Source organism: Magnolia sinica, chromosome 17 (genome assembly GCF_029962835.1).
Source record: "Magnolia sinica isolate HGM2019 chromosome 17, MsV1, whole genome shotgun sequence".
NCBI lineage: Eukaryota > Viridiplantae > Streptophyta > Magnoliopsida > Magnoliales > Magnoliaceae > Magnolia > Magnolia sinica.
Window position 1 is genome coordinate 46,677,859 of NC_080589.1, and position 20,841 is coordinate 46,698,699.

The 20,841-nt window shown below is 38.4% G+C and overlaps 1 protein-coding gene across 1 annotated transcript in view; it reads left to right on the plus strand.

Annotated features, from left to right (window-relative positions):
- Positions 1-12,658: 12,658 nt before the first annotated feature.
- Positions 12,659-20,841, plus strand: part of LOC131230400 (vacuolar protein sorting-associated protein 24 homolog 1-like) — a 46,715-nt gene continuing 38,532 nt past the window's right edge. Inside the window, exons 1-3 of the mRNA XM_058226306.1 lie at positions 12,659-12,978; positions 13,161-13,237; positions 15,482-15,584. Coding sequence (XP_058082289.1) covers positions 12,867-12,978; positions 13,161-13,237; positions 15,482-15,584 — 292 coding nt within the window. The 5' untranslated portion in view covers positions 12,659-12,866. The remainder of the gene's footprint in view (positions 12,979-13,160; positions 13,238-15,481; positions 15,585-20,841) is intronic.

Below are 20,841 nucleotides of genomic sequence, written 5' to 3' on the forward strand. Positions count from 1 at the left end.
ATGGTGGGGCCCACATAGCTCAACCTCATGGGAAGTTCCCATTAGGTCGATCTGCATAGAACCATATATATATATATATATATATATATATATATATATATATATATATATATATATATATATATATATATATATAACCGTTGACGGGAGCTTCCAAGCTTGCAACACTACCTCGTAGCTTCCACGAACAAATGCCGCAAATGCTGAGTATAATTCACAGCGAGCTTGGTTGACTAAGGGCCCGTTTGGACGGCGGGATTGAAAGGGAGTAGGTTGTAATGAGGTGGATTACACAAAAACCGATGCTCTTAAATGCAAGTCAGTGGATTGTCTCCAATCCCACTGTATTGAATGATCCAGCATCCAATGGATGAGTCTGTTTGGACGGCCGAGCGTATCCACAGAGATACCACGTTCACAGTCTATTTGGTCGGGCATGGGATTGCATGCATTCCAACGATTGGTGTGTTTGGCACATTCACACTTGCTGAGAAACGTAGTGGCCCCACAATATTCGGTGTGGTGCCAGTAATCCGTGGTGGTCGGTGCTCCGTGGGCCCCACCATGATGTTTGTGTCTCATCCACACTGTCCATGTATTTTTACAAATCATTTTACTGTATGAGATCAAAAAGGAGGTATATCCCAATCTTCTACTGACCACATTACAGGAAATACTGTTGAATGAGCGTCGACCATTAAAAAAACATTTTGGGGAATGAAAGTTTTGGATTAAGCTGATTTTTGTTTCTTCTCTTCATCTGGGCCTTCACAACCTAATCAACATATTGGATGTCAAATAAATAGTACAGTGGGCCTTATGAGGATTTTAACGATGGATATCCAATCACTATTGTTTTCATGTAGTGTGGTCCATGTGAGATTTATATACCTCTAATTTTTAGGATCTCGCCATAAAATAATCTGTAAAAGTGGATGAACGGAATGGATGAAACACATACATCATGGTGGTGTCAGGGGGAGTGGCCAATCTTTTTCCCCGGTTTCATGTCTTTTGCAGGAAGCGGATTGCGTACGGAGTTGCTCACTACACGACGCGTACTGACTAAACCCTGTGGGGTCCACCGTGATTTTGCAATTGTATCCACTCCGTCCATCTATTTCACCAGATAATTTTAGATCTTGAACCTATAAATTAAGTATATCCAAGCATCTTTTTGGACCACACATCTTTAGTTAGTATGAATTGAACATCTAGTATTGAAAATTTTGCAAAATGCCACAGAAGTTTTGGATCAAGTTTGTATTTGTTTTTTTCCCTTCATCCATGGTTTATTTCATGTTACGAACAGGTTGGATGAGAAATAAATATCACTATGGTCCCTATAAAGGTATCAACGGTGGTAATCATTATTCCAATTGTTTCCTATGGTATGGTCCACTTGATATTTGGGTATGCTTAAATTTTGGTTTCAACCCATAAAATAGGATGGAAATATGGATGGACGGAATGGATAGATCAGTGGGTACAATGACGGTGGGCCCAACAGAGTTTATTCAGAGCGTACTGAGTAACTCGGTACGCAATCCGATTTCATCTTTACATATACAACCAAATTTGATTCGTGGGCCGCACAATCATGGATGTGTTCCATCCAATCCAAAACATTTGTTTTACCAATAATTTCGAGAGATCATATCCAAAATATATTTGATACCATGCCATGGGAGGCTATCATTTGCTTTCCTGCCATCCAAATATGCATCGGGTACACCCTAGAATCTGGTACCATGTGCATCAAGGTTAATCTCCTGTATGACATGTTCACGTATTTATTAGACCACACCATATGATGGTGGTGTGATACAAGAGTAAATGAGAGTAACCAAAAGCAGGCGTAAATCCCATCTACTACACGGCTACTATGGCCAATTTAACCCATGGTCAAAGACCACAAAAACCCTAAAATTCAATAGAAATATCCTCAAAGTTACAACACCAATAATATCTAGAATTTCAAAATTATAAGCAACACAAAAAAAAAAACCAACACACGAACCAAAATGGTCACGACTTTCTCGCTCTCCGATGGGGCAAGATCATCAATCGACGTGGCCCTCTCCACCACTTCTGTGCTCGTCTGGGATGCCTGTTGGATAGATGAGGTCGTAGCGTGATGGATGTCCATCTCAGCAGATATAGCGGTAACCTGAAGATATAGAGACTCTGTGAGAGATCTGGATGGTTGACTAGCCTTATCGAAATAATTTTCTCTACATGCCACAGCCTCCTTCCAATTCCGAAAGGCTCGATGTCTGCCCCCACTGAAGCCCTCCACTTCTACTCGAGCATTATCCCACGTGACATATATTCCGAATGACGTCCAACAAGGACAACATTGTACTTATCTTAACCCATCTGCAATGACATGCGGGGATTAGGGATGACATATATGAACAACGGATTAGGATTGTAAAATGATGCATACCAATCAAAAGAAATCCAACTGTCCCTTACTAATCCTTTATAAGAATATAAAAGTTGTATGTACGTACCCTTCCTCTGGTACATCAAGTGTGTGGTTTGTTCCTTCCTTCAGTGCGTAATGCAAGCATGTGAGTACATATACCGAAGATGTTAACAAACATATATAGTCATGACAACATTAGTTAAAATGGTATACATTACGCATATATACTAGTACATCAACATCCAAAAAATATGAAAATACAAAAATAAACATCACAATAATATAAGTTATTACATGCCCAGATAAGAATAAAGCATAAGAAAACCAATGACCACACCCTGTCAGACATATCCAACACCATCACCGAAGTGATCACGGAGTATTTTCTTTAACCACTCCACTCAGCGATCGGGTCGGAGACTGACAAAAAACGACGCGAGCAACTTGTCCTTACTCAGGATCTGACCAACTTTGAGAAATTCAGAGCTGGTCAGGCCTTTCACCTCTTCCAGCACATCAAGTACCTTACTAGTGCTATTGACCTCTTTGCCGAGTCCAAATTTCATCATTGAGTCAGTAACGGTTTACAGAGAGGTCCCAAGTATATCACAGGGACAAGGAGGGCACGACGTTTCCTTGTTGTTGTCCCTCCTCGAGTACCATCAGAATCAGGAGTGCGAATGGGAGTGCTACAGGAGTCGTGATGTCCCATCGCAGGACTGTCTGATGGTAATAGAATGGTCCCTGTGGAGCTTGTTACATAATCCTCTGATAGGTCAATCGTATCATCCATATCATCATCAACCTCTCTCCATGCTTCATTAAGATCTCGCTGAAGACGAGAAGATGATGCTGATGCGGCCATACTCCTATTGCCTTGCACATAGCGTCCCGTGGCCTGTCGGATCCGCAAATAGCTGCAAGGTCATACATTCTTTCAATGTGTTTCCCGCGGAGTCTTTCAGCACGTAGGTGAGACTGTCAGAGGAATAAGACAGTTGTAATTAAGGGCTAAAACTACATAGAGATGTATGATGGGAATTTGAAAACTAGTAAAACTTACCCTAAGATATTCCTCCCAGACTTCATCCGGAGCCGTGACCACCATCCTCTCATTGTCCCAACCAAACCCACTCGCTGCCAACATGTCCTTCACTGTATTATACTCTCTCTTGTAATATCTCAATCGATTCGACACATTTTGCCACTTGACGACTACGTCAGTATACTTTTGTAACTTCTTCGACGGTAATTTGGTACACCTCCCGCTTGAAACCATTATCAGCTCTACGCCCTAGTGTGACCTGTTCGATAAATGTGTCGAATAGAACCTGATCCATAGCAATAGTCCATTTGATCTTCACGGCTCAGGATGGAGGCTCCGCTAGAGATTTCACCATCTTTCCACACAGAAAACATCGAGTGGGCACCGGCGGTGTTCTTACCGGTGATTGGGTCGGTGTCGATGTATCATTAAAGAATGAGTCTGCCATTTCACCTGAATACGGAGTTTGTATGATATTTTACCAATATTAACCATAATCGTGAAAACAACAAATATTAACATAGATGAACACAATATAAATTCATTGGTCATTATAAGTAACCAACAAACCACCCAGTATGTAACTGGGTGATTATAATTCCTTTATTTCGAAGTTGACTAAACCTAAAATATACTATCACCAACTAATGTAATGGAAATGAAATAGGAAGTATTGACTATCTACTCCTACTATTCTGCTGAGCATTTGTCCACATTCTGGCTGCAATGTCATTGTGCACTCGATTCCAAGCATCTTTTTCACGCTGAGTTACTCGAAGCAACCATTGACGCTCGTCATTACTTGATACCTCATGAGGCATTGGGATACCCTCCTCATTGGTAGTAAATATACCAGCGAAATCGCTGTCCTGTGGAGACTCATTTTCGGTACGTATATAATTGTGTAGGACATAACAAGCTATCACAATCTAGACTTATGTTTGAAATTCGTACTGCATGACGCTCTTCAATATGGAAATCTGCCTTTCAAAACACCGAAACAACCCTCTATTGCATTGTGCAATTGTGTATATCGATAATTAAAAAGCTCCTCCATGTTCACAGGTGCTCTCCCAGTTCGATACTCCTTTAAGTGATATCGAACGCCCCGGTATGGAACCATAAAATCGGGTGAATGAGCATATCCAGCGTCAACAACATAATATTTTTCTACACATTCATAGTCCTATTAAGTGAAAAACTGGATGCAATCATAGTTATGAATTAGATTAATACTATTTTAACATATAACCAGTACCGTTTGGGATAAGCAAGGAATCATCTGGTCGGGTCAATGCGTTGTGTAGCACCCTCGCATCTGAAGCATAACCCTCCAAACTGGCCAATACATATAAATTTTATATCGAATGAACACGCTGCCAGTACATTTTGGGAGAGGACTCTTTTGCGATTGCAAAAACTCGCCTGGTCAATTCCTAGAACATGCACTGGAATGTGTATACCGTCAATTGCACCAATACAATCCTAAATGTGAAGAATCAATTATCGTGAAAGGATCGCACAATGGAGTGAAGTGAAAATTACAGACTTAGAAAACAGACCTATTGAAAAATTACATGAAAGTAAGCAGACCAATTTAGATTTGTTTGGATCTCTGATGGCGTCTCTGTTCCAGCTGGTTTAACTAAATCGGGGTATATTGATACAATTGCCTTTAGCACACGGTGAAAGTGCCAACTGACGGTCTCACCGGATCGAATAAATCTGTGACCTATGACCCGGTTGCGAACATTGTGCCCCAACGTGTGTAGGAAAATAACTACTTGTTCTTCAAGACTAACATTACGAGTATCACGGAGCCGTGTTTTCTCGCATATCAGCGTACATAGTTCAAAAAATGAATCTCGATTCATCTTAAGTTCATCTACACAATCTCTGTCGTTAGCCCGAATGATAAAATTGATGAACCTCGCTCGCTCATCATCCCCATGACGCGCCGGTTGTTTGAACATGTAGGAGCGACAATATTCCCCAACAACCTGTACATAAGCTGCTACCGCTTGAAACACAATTACCCTCTCCATCTCTTCCTCATCTGAAGAATCCATCATCAACTGATGACCTACACTCTCACGGGCGGATTTCTCATAAATCAACGTTCTGTAAATAACACTGGGTACAAATATATATATATATATATATATTCAATCCATATACACACGAGACTTTGGGCTATGAGTGGCTAGATTTATATATAGTATATGTATATATACTATATATATACATCCATACTTCTTCTGTTAGCTAAAAAGAATAGCCAAATAGTTTTTAGAATTGAATGAAAAAGACGCATCTTAAAATGATATATGTCCGAGTTTTGGAATGGCCTGATTTTGTTAGTTATACAAGCCAGATTTGTTTTGCTTCAAAAGAACAGAAATATTAGCTTGACAAAGCCTTAACACAACTTAGGAAAAAAAACTATTCTTTAGAAGAGAAAAGAGACCAAAATAGAACCTTTTCTTTTTCTAAAAAATTATTTTACTGCTGCTACAAACTTCACATTTGCTTCTTCAATTGCTACTGTTTTTCTTGCTACTGCACAATTGCTTCTTACATCAACTGAATACACAAAGTGCCCTTTTATCGGCATTTGCATCAACTGTGAAATGACTACTATACCCCTACTACGAGCTTCCAATATTTAATGTTTGTATTTTTCCAAAACACCACCATGGGAACTGTTGCTATGCCTTGGAAGATCAACAATCACCTGAAATTTGGGTTTTGGGTTTGCGGGAGCGGATTGGATACTGAACGTTTCAATAGACAAAAGGCTACTGAGGTGATGTGGCAAAATGCCATTGGTTAGATACCAATGGTACGTTCCCTTGGCATAAATGCTACTCCATTAGATCTGTTAACAGATCTTTCTCCGTTTCCGCCGTGCACCCACTCGGCCACGAAATCAAATTGTCATACTGAGAAACTTCAGTTGGGCCCACTATGAATTTATGTGATTTATCCACACCTTCCATATGCTTTTCCACCTAATTTTAAGCGTTGAGCCCAAAATTGAAGCTTATAAAAATCTCAAGTGGACCATACCACAGGAAACAGTGGAAATAATGATTTCCACCGTTGAAACCTTTCCAGGCCCCACAGTGATGTTTATTTCTCATCCAAACTGTTAAAAGGATCAAAAAACATGGATGAAGGTAAAATATATATATATATATATAATTTTGATCCAAAACTTCTGTGGCCCCCAAGAATTTTTCAACGGTACAAATTCAATTCACACTGTTTCCTTTAGTGTGGTTGGTTTTAGCCTTTTATATGCTTCGGTTTTGAGCTAAGGCCCTAAAATTATCTTATAAAATGGATGGAAAAATTGGATAAAATACATAAATCAGGGTGGACCCCATAGAGTTTACTCAGTACGCAATTCGCTTCCCTTAGCCATATACCCGTAAACTCCACATACGTTTTTTCTAGACTCTGCACTGGGAACCCAGGTGTGGGCAGGCGTGGGCAAACAGTGTAAAGAAAGAAAGACTGTTGTATAAAACAAGCTTAAAATGGTCATACTAGATGTTCACAGACTATAACCTTTTTTGCAACAAATTCCTCTAAAGACCTGTCATTTTGTCCAAAATTGTGCATCGTAAGAAAAAGTGGCCACCCGATTTTGTATTTCATGACAAAGTTATGGAAAAAAATACATTGATACAGAAACCATCAACTTACACACTTGTATTGTGTAACATATATTCCAAGACTCATAAAAAACTCAATTTACAAGAAATAACAAATGTAGCTAACAACATTGTATCCATTCTATTCCAGCTGTACTACTCATTTGATGAGTATTAAAATTGAAAGAAGGATGTGGATGAAGATAATGAGACAGACTTGATTACTTATGATTTAACTGAAGATATAGTCATTGATAGATTTTTTAGTGACAACATAACTAGCATAAGGACTGAAATCATCAACAACACCTGCTTGTAGATGGCATGTGAAACACTCAATCTATGTGGGGCTCACAATCTGCATATGTAAATTGAACCAGTAATTGAAAACCCTTGATCACTTGAATGGTATTTAGAATCAATGACCTTGATTTGAAAACAATTCCAATGGTCTACACAAATGCAAACAGTGTAAAGTTTTTCAAAAAAGCATGTCCTTCATGGGGACTGGCCTGCATAAGTTATGGATCCTATAGATTTACCTCTATTCATAGGACACAGAAAGTTAGTTAGGCCCAATACTGAGTTTTCTAGTGACTAAGCCAATTCAAGTTTTGGAGCTACCATATTAGTTTTCTGTAGTGAAGAATTCTATAGATGTGGGGGGTCATGATTTGGTTATCTAAACCATTGATCTGATGTGCTAAATCATGGATACATGGTACCTCAACAGTCTCGAACCTTACAGGTAAAATTGAAATTATCAGTTAGTTTTACATCAAATCAAATATTAACCCTTTACCTACATAAAGAGAAAGCGAAAGTTCCCAATTCCCTACATGTGGGGCCCACAAAACTCATACCTTATGAATGCAACAGGTTTCGGTCATGGTTTTCAAACTGGAACAGTTTCTTCCAGGATTCATTCTAAATAAGCGCTAAACATGGATGGCATTTGATATATATTTCTATTGTAGCAGATCGAAATCTGTTCATGTGAGAAACATGATTACTGATGCGAATTCAATATAGAAGGCGCGCATTGCCTGATTCAGACAAGCCTGCCTTTTGTGATTTGGGTTTTTAGTAGTTCCTTTTATCCTATATTGAGCAACATTTGAATGTGCATTTGAGGAAATGACTAAAGCAAGTGGCATTTCATACATGCATAACAAGGATTAACAACTAACTGTCAAAATGCTATTAAATCCCTTTTGAACTTGATTCTCTCAAATAATTCTCTAGAATTTGATATTTGTCAAAGTGAGTTGTGGCACTTGAAAGGTAAAAAGCAAATTTTTCAAAAATAATATTTCTGCATAGTAAGCAAATGAAGAAACATATTACAATCTGATCTTTGATCTTTGTTCTATCAATTGTATTAATTGATAATGCATACATCAACTCTAAATACTTCTATCTTCAAATTTTGAGTGTTCTTCCACATAAACAGCAATGAATCACAACAAACCAAGGTAGTGGATGTAATAGTCAATCCAAAAGCAAGTGAGAAAGGAATGGACATAGATAACCTTAGATGTGCATCCATGTTCTTTAAAAAATTTGATTTCAATATCAGTTTTCCTTTCAATCCTTGGATCGATTTCTGCATTGTAACGGTGGCCCATTTAATCATATTCTCCAAGTATCATTTCTTCCAAATAGCAAGTATCAACTTCCCAAATTCTGATAATGGGGCCATTCGTATGGATGATCACATAAGATACTTCCCATTCCATAAGAAAAGTATGAATTACCAGTTACTGATGATAGTCACACAAGCAAAAAGCTACGGAAATGAGGGTGTTGCCATATATGAAAAAGGAAGAAAAGAACAAACAAAGAGAGTGAAGAGGGATGAAAGAGAAAAACTAAAAGAAAATCTTTATCATTGAAAATGTAAGAGAGGAGGTGCCCCATATCAAGTAATTGCTGTTTATGTGGCAAAACACCCAAAATCAACTCAGAAACAAAAGAAGAACATGAATCACTACAATTTCAATATCACAAATCTGTTTATTCACAAATTCATGCAAAAAAACTTTAATCAAGGAAAATGAAAAACAAAATTTTCTCCTCCTCCAAAATAAAAATCTATAAACGGAATCAGAGTTCAAACTTCCACAATCAAACTTATATCCAAATAACTCCAAAATTGAAAAGCAAAATCGACACCACTCTATAGAATCAGAGTTCAAGTTTAACATAATCAGAGCTCAAAAGAATGAACCATTTACATAATCAGTATAACACCCAAAAGAATGCAATTAATAAATAGAATCAAAGCTCAAACATCCACATTCAAAGTCATATCCAAATAACCCCAAAATTCAAAAGCAAAATCTATTTAGCAGAATCAGAGTTCAAAATTAACGGAATTAGAGCTCAAAACTAACTGAATAATCCAAATATCCCCAAAATTACATTACCAGAATCAGAGAATAAGAGATCTGATTTACAGTACCAGAATAATCCTTTAAATCATAGCATGATCAGAATGAACCATTTACATAACCAGTAAAGCTACCAAAAGAATGAAATTAATAAACGGAATTAGAGATCACAAACTAATACAATCAAACTCATATTCAAATAACCCAAAAATTCAAAAGCAAAATCCCTTAGCAGATTCAGAGTTAATACTTAGCAGAATTGGACCCTAAAATCCTCTGAATAATCTAACCATACTATAGTAAGAAATATTTGTTGAGCAGGTAATTGTGGATGAAGACGAATATTTAATGCCTAACATTTTAACCTAAGATTCACTTCACAAATGACACAAAAACAAATAAAGCAAAAGTTTAACCATAATTACCGATAAACGTTATAATGTTGTTAGCATACACCTATCAGTTGAATGTTCCAGATATATAGGCTAATCATATAATAGTAATACTTGTAGAAAAAGCTAATCAACAAAAGAGTTAAATGATCATGTAAGTAGAAACATATACATAATTTTCATGATTTCTAGAAGAAAAAAAATTCATGGATTTTTCTCAAAATTCAAGGATTTCATGAGTGCAGAGAAGAATCCTTACTCAAGAATTTTATAACAGGTTGTATTGGTAATAAATGACCATAGCTAACAGAAACGTAAAGACCAACTATTGCAAATAAGACCAGAATGAAATTAATGAGAAAGCTCAGCAAAATACCTCTACAATAATCCATTATCAGAATCAGACATGAATAGCAAATGCAATGAATCAGACAGAAATAAAGTAAGATAGATGAAATGGACCATTCCAGAGATCTTTATCAAATCCAAGGTCGGAGATTAATGACCTTCAATTCAGTGAAACCAGGCTGCGAGTAACCAACAGATTTCCAAAAAAAAACATATAGCATTAGGTATAATAAGTCACTATAGTTGAAGTATTTAGAAGGAATCCAACTGTGTATATGTAGTTGGAATCCAACAGTGTCTGAAGAACTCATTGCTACAAGCTTTTGATATATTTCTTCATGGACATGGAGGATAATGTGGACTCCATGGTCTGATTGCTCAGTTTGAACCACTTGCTCCGTTGGAACCATTTGCTCAGTTGGAATCCAACTGTGTTAGATTTCAGATAACCCAAACTCCCAAAATTTAGAAACCCCCATTTTCATGGTACTTCATGGATTGAGAAATCACCTAGTCCAAAACCTCCAAAATCCCAAAACCATGAGCAGCGAAATTTTGGAAAATCCAAACGACCCACTGACCACAACAAGATTAAAGCACTAACAGAGTAAATAGAGAAAATCGATTTCAGATAAGCCAAAATCCCCATTTTCATGGTACTTCATGGATTGAGAAATCACCTAGTCCAAAACCTCCAAAATCCCAAAACCATGAGCAGCGAAATTTTGGAAAATCCAAACGACCCACTGACCATAACAAGATTAAAGCACTAACAGAGTAAATAGAGAAAATCGATTTCAGATAAGCCAAAATCCCCATTTTCATGGTACTTCATGGATTGAGAAATCAACTAGTCCAAAACCCCCAAAATCTCGAAACCCTCAGCAATGAAATTTCGAAAAATCCAAACGAACCAGTGACTAGAGCAAGATTAAAGCACAAACAGAGTAAATATAGCAGTGTATTTAGAAGTGTGATGCTAAAATCGAATATGCACACATATTACACAATAACCGGAAGACATGGTAGAAACTAGACAACAGACATGCATCTCGGAGGGCCATGGCCCTGGGCCGCACATGGGGGTTTGACATGCATGAAAGATTTACAGTAGAGCATGACGTATCATGCCGGAAGGGAGGAAGAAGACCTACCTCTGCCCTCAGCCCAACTGTCACATTGCGATGGCAATGGTGATGGAGGAATACGGCCATTGTGAAATAGACGGGAGTTACATTTATAGCTAACATTCACGTGAAAACTCACCTCCCGCCACCACTCCCGCCACCACTCTCGCTCTCCAATCCCATCCTGCAGTCCGTACGATGGACTGCGGACGGGTCTAGGATGGGCTCGAGACGCAATCCAGTGCAGGAGAGGAGGATCCGCCCGGATTTGACGAATCCAACAAAAAATCCCACCCAAACCCTCTCGTTCTTATCCAGTTGCCAGCCCAAACGAGACGTCGCCCGTACGCTGCGGGATTTGACTTCGCAATCCCTCTTAAATCGTTCGAATATCTCTCAATCCCCCCATCCAAATGGGCCCTAAGGTGGATTGGGTATTTGAATTGTGGGATTTCACCACACAAAACATTACATAATCTATTCAAAACTTCTAAATTCATGTGATCTTGACGACCTAAGTCTCAGAAGAGTACGATTGTTTCATAGTACCTTCTTCTTGATGAGAAGAGTTACATGCGTGGATTGGATGATATATTCAAAGCAGTGTGGACCCATTGTCCTAGGCCACATTGGTGTATGAGTTTTACCCACGCTGTTTATTTATTTTTTCGCATACTTTCTAGATACCAGCTCAAAAAATAAGCCAGATCTAAGGCTCAAATAGGCCAAGGCATGGGAAGCAACAATAATAATGCCGCCCCTTCCCAAGTCTTACTGTGATGTTTATTTTCTGTGAAACTTATTCATAGGTTCATATAAATGTGAAAAAGGAAAATATCAAATATCAACTCAATAAAAAATAGGGCTCTAAGGAAATTTTAATCATGAGTATCCAATTCCCACAGCGTGGTTCACTTGAGCATGGGATTTGACTATTTTTTTCGGCTCATACGTTAAAATGATCTGAAAAAAAAAAAATAATAATAAAAAATTGGATGGATGGCCTGAAAAAACCCGTACATCATGGTCGTCCACAGAGCCCCTGCCGGACCGAGGCAGCACGCATCCCAACTCTTCCTCAAGAGTGTGGCCAACCTGAGTTTTGGACCGGCAGCTATTGATTTTCAAGGTAAACATAAGTCAGCTCACCTGATGGACGGCGTGGATCTCACGCCCCTCGTACGTGTGAGAGGCCAGTGTTGCACACGTGCGCTAGTGATGGCCTCTTCAGCCTCCTAACCAGGAAGCGGCACGCACGCGGCACATGAGAAGGGACAAATTCCCGAAGGAAGCAGGAAATCACTCCCAACAAAAATCGATTATCCACCCAACGGAATCTATTCTTTTTGAAAAGTGATCATTTCTTCGTTCCTTCTTTTTCTTTCATTCATTCAAAGGAGAAGACCCTGTGAAAGAAGAAGAAGAATCTCACTCAAGAAATCAACCATCTCTGTAGTTTGATCTTTGAACGATGGAGGGTGTGAAGAATCTGTTGAGGCCCAAACCAAATCCTCAGCAGCAATTGAGGGATTGGCAGAGACGCCTTCGTCAAGAATGCCGAAACGTCGAACGTCAAATCCGCGGCAAGCCTCATCTCTCCCTTTCCCTCCCTTCCAAAATTATGGTGTGATTGGAATTTTTTCTTCTTCTTGGAATAAGGATTTTCTCCGATCATCGAAATTCCAGGTTGATCCATTTTGCTCATTCTTAATTTTTTGTTTGTTTGTTTGTTTGTTTTTTTTTTTTTCTACCGGAATGTTTGCAGATGTTGAGAGAGAGGAGAAAAATGTTCAGAAAGCGATTCGGGAGGCTGCGAAGAGAAATGATATGGTCTCGGCAAAGGTATGCTGAATTTTTCTTTTAAATGTGTAAATTAATTCCCTTTTTCATGAAAGAAAGAGAGATTATACTTATTTTAATTGTAATTCTCTCTCTTTTTTTTTTCTTGGTTTGATTTTGTTGTTGCTGTTGTAAAGTTGAAAATTTTCCTGTTGGTTTTGACAGCAGTTCTATTTGTATGTGTTGTTACCATTTTCTTGTAATTTTATTGATTATTGGTGAATGTGATGGTTGGACAAGGATTGTAGTACCCATTTGTGTTTATCATGTGCCCACAATGCAATCTGATATGCTTCATCAATAGTTTCCTTTTGGACCTCTACTATCTAATTTAAATGTTCCTTTAGAGTCCTCTACAGTAAAGTAACAGGCTACCTATTACACTTCCGATTCCTTCTCATAGTCCAATCGTAATACCTTTTGGTATACTCTAGGGAGATTGTCCTGTTGTAGATCTAAAGTTCCTTATATATATATATATATATATATATATATATATATATATATATATATATATATATATATATATATATATATATATATATATATATATATTGGACGATAGAAATCCCTTTTTTCATCATAGATGTCATCTCCCCCTGGCTTAAAATAGGTAGAAGGCCATAGCGCAAATATCTCATACCGAGTTCGACCATTTCAGGGTTGGCCTCTTTAGTTTCAATATGGAAAATCGTATCTTAACTTCCTTGACTATCTGAAATGATTCAAAATAATTTTCCAATGGCTCCATATCATCTTAAAACTATTTGGGTTGATACTAGCACTGGATTATTCAATCTCCACTTTCACGTGCTTTGTTGGATCTTCTGGTTGAGGTGGTTGAATTTCCTCAAAATAATCTTGGTAGTCATATTGAGGGGTATTAGGTGTTTGTGGTCTTTGCCTAGGGTGTGGGGGCTGCTGATACCATCGCTATGTCTCATGTTCACATTTGCGATTTGCATCTTCTCTACCTGGCTTCTTAGTGCCGGTTTTATTAGGAGACCAATCTCTTGACTCCTGATTGGGAGTAGCCTGAGGATCTGTAATATCTTTCTTGCCGTTAAACTGTAGGATTGTCACTCAAGTGCTTGCCCTTAATAGATGCTAGTTGGGCATTCATTTGACCCAACTATTCAAGAATTCTTTGGAAAGCAACAATTTGACCTTCTCCTACCATATTAGGACTGTAACTAAGTCCCATTTCTCGTGGACATCAAAAGTTTTAAGAGTAGATCTCACTTAGATCACAGGTTGATAACAATAACTAAAGCAATGGCCTAACCGAAGCTATGGACCTTGATAAAGTGAACTGGTGGAACAAGATTCATGTAACTAACCCCAATTAGTTGGGATAATGCTTAGATGATGATTATTTTTTTTGAAAGATAATTAGGTGATGATGATGATGACACTTATAACCATAAGATCCTTGTAAACAGCCCATATGCTGGGTTATGAAGAGTATTATTATTATTATTATTTTTTAAAATTTTGAGTCTAGTTGCAATTATTTAGTCTTTAGTCCATGAATAAATTATAAAAACTCACTGTTAAAAAATGAATAAAATCTCTTAAAATTATTCTTTTCAACCTTCCCAACTTTCCTTCAAATTCCCTTTACCATCCAACCATCCAAACTGTCTAATCTTCGATCAGTTTTACTGCGAGTATCATGAGCACATCCTTTAAGCTTCACTGCAATTGGATCTTGTCTGCCATTCCGTTCATTACAAACTCATTCCAATCTTATATGAGAGTGGTTCACACACTTCTCAAGGCTGCAGGAAATCCACTCTGGCCCATCCGAAATATTTTACCTGGTATCTGATTCCTGTCCCACTCTCTGTCCCTTACATTGCTTTTGATTATGAACTCATGGTAACATTGCACACTCAAATATAATTTACTTTAAGTTTCTCTTCCATGGTTTTGAGAGAGGCTGTGTTTTTAATAGAAACCCGCCAGCATGTCTTTCTTCATGTTAATTTAAACTCATAACAACATGAATTAAGATCCTTTTTCATGCCATTGCCTTTTTGATGCATTGGATGTTCAATAGTTATTGTCTTGTTGCTATCAAAAAGTTACTCAATGTTGAAATTGCAACTACCCTTCAAATAATTAAAAAAGTTTTTGTGCTCACTTTGCGGTGTTTTTGTCATCGTAACCTTTCTTTCAAAATTTCCTCTCCGTTATAGCTTATATGGTTTTCATGCCTAGTGGTCTTTGTTTTGTGACTTTCAGGTTTTGGCTAAGGAGATTGTGAGATCAAGACGAGCTGTCAATCGTCTGCACGAAAATAAAGCACAACTAAATTCAATTTCTATGCACCTTGGTGAAAGTGTTGGTAGGATGCTTTATATGTTGCAACTTATTTAGGTCTGCTTAGGTCCATGTCATTCCATTATGAGATTAAGGTTTTTTATTGTATCCCTCACTTAAAATCAATCACGTAGTAGTTATTACAAAGTAATGAATGTTACAAAATCCTTATGCCGAACATCTACTCTAACCTTGTTAGAAGTGTCCGTGCACATGTTTATTATGCTTTACTGGAGGAAAACAATGTTTTTGCATGTGTGTGTGTTGTCATGTTTTACTTGAGGGGTGATGTTCTACTAGAGGAAATCAATGGTTTTTGCATAATATTCTTTCACCTAAATGCATTTGCTTGGCTTACTCTCTGCTACAAAATGGTTGTTTTTGGAACATGGTTTATTGTTTCAAAACTTGATGTTGAGGTTTCTTTTGCATTCCACCGATGCCATGTTATGAAAATGCTTGAAGAAAGGGAAGAATGAACCGGTCATCTCATAGTTTCCAGAAGATATTGTCACTATATATCTTTTTCTTTTTCACTTCTTTTTCCCCAGGGAACTGATGGTACAATTTTACCCGTACGAAAAGAATGCTAGCCTGTCTCCATAACCTGATGACGCAGGACAATTAATCACTTGCTCTAAAAGCTCGAACTGATAGAGCATGGCGAATCAATCCATTTATCTCATAGCCTAGGCCCCACATCCCATGGGTTAGGACCTCGGCTAAACCTCCCTCGTGGGCCCCACTTCACATGGGTTTAGCTTCACATGAGCCACCTGCCTCACACGGGTGAGGCCTGCCTTACACGAATCACGCGCCTCACACGAGCTGCCCACCCCGAGTGTGCTCCTGCATCTCACAGGCCACCCTACTTGAGCACGATGTGAAAATGCCCTTGCATTAATCACCTCCGCTGAGGAGTCTCGAGCACGAGACCTCTCGCTTTGATACCACTTTGATGCAGGATAATTAACCACTTGCTCTAAAAGCTGGAACTGATAGAGCATGGTGAATCAATCCATTTATCTCATAGCTCAGGCCTTACATCCCATGGATTAAGACCTCAGCCAAACCCCCCTTGTGGGCCCCACTTCACATGGGTTCCGCTTCACATGAGCCACCCGTCTCACATGGGTGGGGCTTGCCTCACATGAGCCACCCACCTCACACGAGCTGCTTACCTCGAGCATGCCCTTGCATCTCATAGGCCACCCTACTTGAGCCCGGTGTGAAAATGGTGATGCAAGACGCATGATTTAATGCTAGCATGCAACATGAAGATTATGAAAGAGTCCATAAAGTAACTTAATTAACAAAAGATGCTAACCCACCAATTAATTAAGAGTAAACAATAGGAAATAAAATCTGATTTAGCCTGAATCACTTGCCCGCATGCTAAGAAATCACATAAATCTGTTAAACTAGGACCAATGGAAGGATAGAACTTCCAATTTAGCATAGGTATGTTCCACACTCAATGGACAGATTTGTAAGTTTTATTATTAGGGTTATGAAGGGGAAAAAAAATCTGAAACTAGGAAAATTATGGTTCATGAGAATTGATGAGTTTGGAATTAGGGTTTTTAGAAATTGGGAAAAATAGAAAATTGAAGATCTAAGGTTTAGAAGGTTGTAATGGGAAGGAAAAAAGGAAAATAAGAGAAGAAGAAGAATACCTTTCGAAGAAGGGAGAGGAAGGATGTAAGAAGAAGAATACCTTTCGAAGATGAGGAAGAGGAAGGATGTACCTTGGGGAATCCATCACCAAACAAGTTTGTACCCTTCTACGATTTAATTGAAAGGGAGGGCTTTTTTTTTTTTTTTTCAAAAAAACCTTAGAAAATAATAAGGAAAATTCCTTCACACAAGAGAGCTTCTCTCTTCTTTTTTTTCTTCTCAAATCTCCACTAGGGTTGGAACTCCACCCCCCCTGTGCTTTTATAATTAAAAATTTGGAATTAAATCCAGCATAATTACAACTATGCTACTCACTTAAGTAAAGTGACCTATTATCAAAAATAAGAAAACTAAAACATATATTATCAATTTCAACCATCAAATAACTCCTAAAAATAACAAAAAACACAAAGAAAGCAAAATCAGAGTCCAAGGGGCACAAATCTAAAAGATTTTTTAGCCCGATGGCCTAATTTACAAGATCCAACGGTCGGATCGACACGAAATAGAAATACTATGACTAAAATTATCTCCTAAGCATCCCACATGCATCATCCCAAGGTGGGGTCTTCCTGATGCACGTCGAATGCATGTGGGGTCTTTAAAATGACCTGGCGGGCTCCATTTGGAACTCATCACCCATCTACAAAGAAAGCTACGCTGATGTGAATGGTCGTCTCCGTCTTTGGTACATCCGAGATTCTGAGTAGGTCCTCTGATGTCCCCATCAATTCCCCTCAGTTGAGGAGATTTCGCCTCTGGCGAAATAAAGTTGCAGTGATGCTCAAGGAGATTCGGGTTTCGTCGATGAAGCTCTGACTCTGTGATCCACGTACTATCTAATTTTGGTCTGCCCTTCCACTTAACAAGGTACTCCTGGTAACCGCCATGTCGTGTGGAAACCGCTTTTTCATCTAAGATATCCTCCATCTCTTCTCTTCTCTTCTCATAGGTATGGATGGTATGGATGGTAAAGGTTGAGAAGAAGGGTCAGGTAATGGCCATGGGTTTTGGGACAGGTCAGAGGCATCATTATCAAAGTTCATGTGAGGGTTAGGGGAATGTCCATAAAACGGTACAAGATCTTCCACATTAAATGTGAAACTGATACCCATGTTAGGTGGAAGATCTATCAAGTAAGCATTTGAACCCAGTCTTTTCAAAATTTTATATGGTTCAGCGCTACGGGCTTGTATTTTTTATTTTATTTTATTTTATTTTTTTTATTTTTATGGTTCTCTGTGGAAACTTTTTTGGACATATTTTAATCATGACTTCATCACCCATAACAAACTCTTTAAACCTATGTTGTGAGTTAGCAATCATTTTGTATGTTTCACTCATATTGATTCTTTTTTTTAATCTCCACAGTCATGCATATGTTGTGTAGATGCATGTGTAGACTCTTAAAGGCCTATGGAACATAGACATGAGTATGCAATCTATAGGGGTCCTAGGCTCATCTACTTGTCTTTCCAAATTCACTTCCTCCCCAAGACTCATTTGATCATGATAAAGGTTTGGTAGAGTCAATGCGTGAATGTCCTGCACGGGTACAAGCTCATCCGGTATGTCCCCTGGAATAACAACATTGGCTTCCTCTGATACTGGACTCACCTCAAATGGTAACTCTACACTACCCTCAGGTGTAACATCAGGTGGCATCTCCATAATAACCTTAGGTGTGACCTCACTTGCCACATGGGCATACAACGTTAAATCAGTTTGTCTCTCTTTCAGACTCTTTGGCATTAACTATAGGAAGAGACTTAAGCTAGAGTTTTGTCACATCTTCAGGACCACTTGTCTTGACGTCCTTCTTTTTAGGGATGCTTTTGGGCGGGAAAGACTTCAAGATAATCCTTTTGCCTCCACACAGAAACGAACATGCATTCGAGCGACCGAATAGTGTTGCGTCTATGTCATACAACCAAGGCCTACCCAAAATGATGTGGCCTATATCCATAGGCAAAACATTACACCACAACGTGTCCGTATAAGAACAAAACTAGATGGGAATGGGACAACGCTGAGAAACCAGAATTGAAGATGCATCAACCCGTGAGACTCGATAGGGCTGAGGGTGAGGAGCGACTAGCATACCTAAGCGGTCCACGGTGTGAGCAGATACTGCATTGATGCAATTGCCACTATTAATGATCACATTGCAGTTTTTGCCACTACACTTGGCATAAGTGTGGAAAATTGAATCCCTGTGCCAATCATCACTTTCTACAATTTGGCTTAAGGCGCGACTAATAATTGCAAGTGGCATGGTCTCAACTTGATCCCTAACTTGTTATTGGACATCTTCCCGAGTGTCGGGGTTTGCCTGAAGGGAGGCTTCAAGCCGATTGACATGTGCATTGATCACGGTCAATTGAGTTGTGGTGGTCCTATTGTGTGCTTCAATAGCCGTCAGACGGTTGTTGATAGCGTTAAGGGCCTCATCAATCTGCTCTAGATTCATAGTGAGATGTAGACCAAAGCCACATCTTGAATGAGTGGGCATACACAAGGACACTCTAAAGGAAACTCTGGGTCCTAGGACAATGTGATGATAATGATAGTACTAACCTAGAGATCACACTAGACACATTGATCAGAAAATTCAGCAAGTCGCTATCCTCAAATCTTATGTTGAAAATTCAGCAAGATAGTAATCCAAGGCTACCAAATTGAAAATTCAGCACGAGTGTAATCTGAAAATTACAAGCTGAAAATTCAGCAATGTGACAACTTGAAATTACTATGCTGAAATTTCAGCAATGGTATAATTGGGGACGCGAATTGAAAATTCAGCAATAAGGTACTCCAACAAAAATTCAGCAATATAATCCTATATGCAATCCATACTCTACTAACCCTAGATGAGACTCTAACTTAAATGCAACACAAAAATCCTATGCTAAACCTACTCTCTGATACCAAATTTGATGTAGGACGCATGATTTAATGCTAGCTGGCATGCAACGTGGAGATTATGAAAGAGTCCATAAAGTAACTCAATTAACAAAAGATGCTAACTTAACAATTAATTAAGAGTAAAAAATAGGAAATAAAAGCTGATTTAGCCTAAATCACATGTCCGCATGCCAAGAAACCACATAAATCAATTAAACTAGGACCGATGGAAGGATAAAACTTCTAATTTAGCATAGGCACGTTCTTCACTCAATGGATAAATTTGTAGGTTTTATGATTAGGGTTATGAAGGGGAAAATCTGAAACTAGGAAAATTAGGGTTCATGGGAATTGGGGATTTTGGAATTAGGGTTTTTAGAAATTGGAAAAAATAGAAAATTGAAGATCTAGGGTTTAGAAGGTTGTAATGGGAAGGAAAAGAGGAAGATAAGAGAAGAAGAAGAATACCTTTTAAAGAAGAGAGATGAAGGATGTAAGAAGAAGAATACCTTTCGAAGATGAGGAAGAGGAAGGATGTACCTTGGGGAATCTACCACCAAACAAGTTTGTACCCTTCCATGATTCAATTGGAAGGGAGGTTTTTTTTTTTTTTTTTCAAAAAAACCCTAGAAAACAATAAGGAAATTTTGAAACGTGTAAACTCCAAGTTCAGCATTCAATATTGGTCCATCACATAGCCC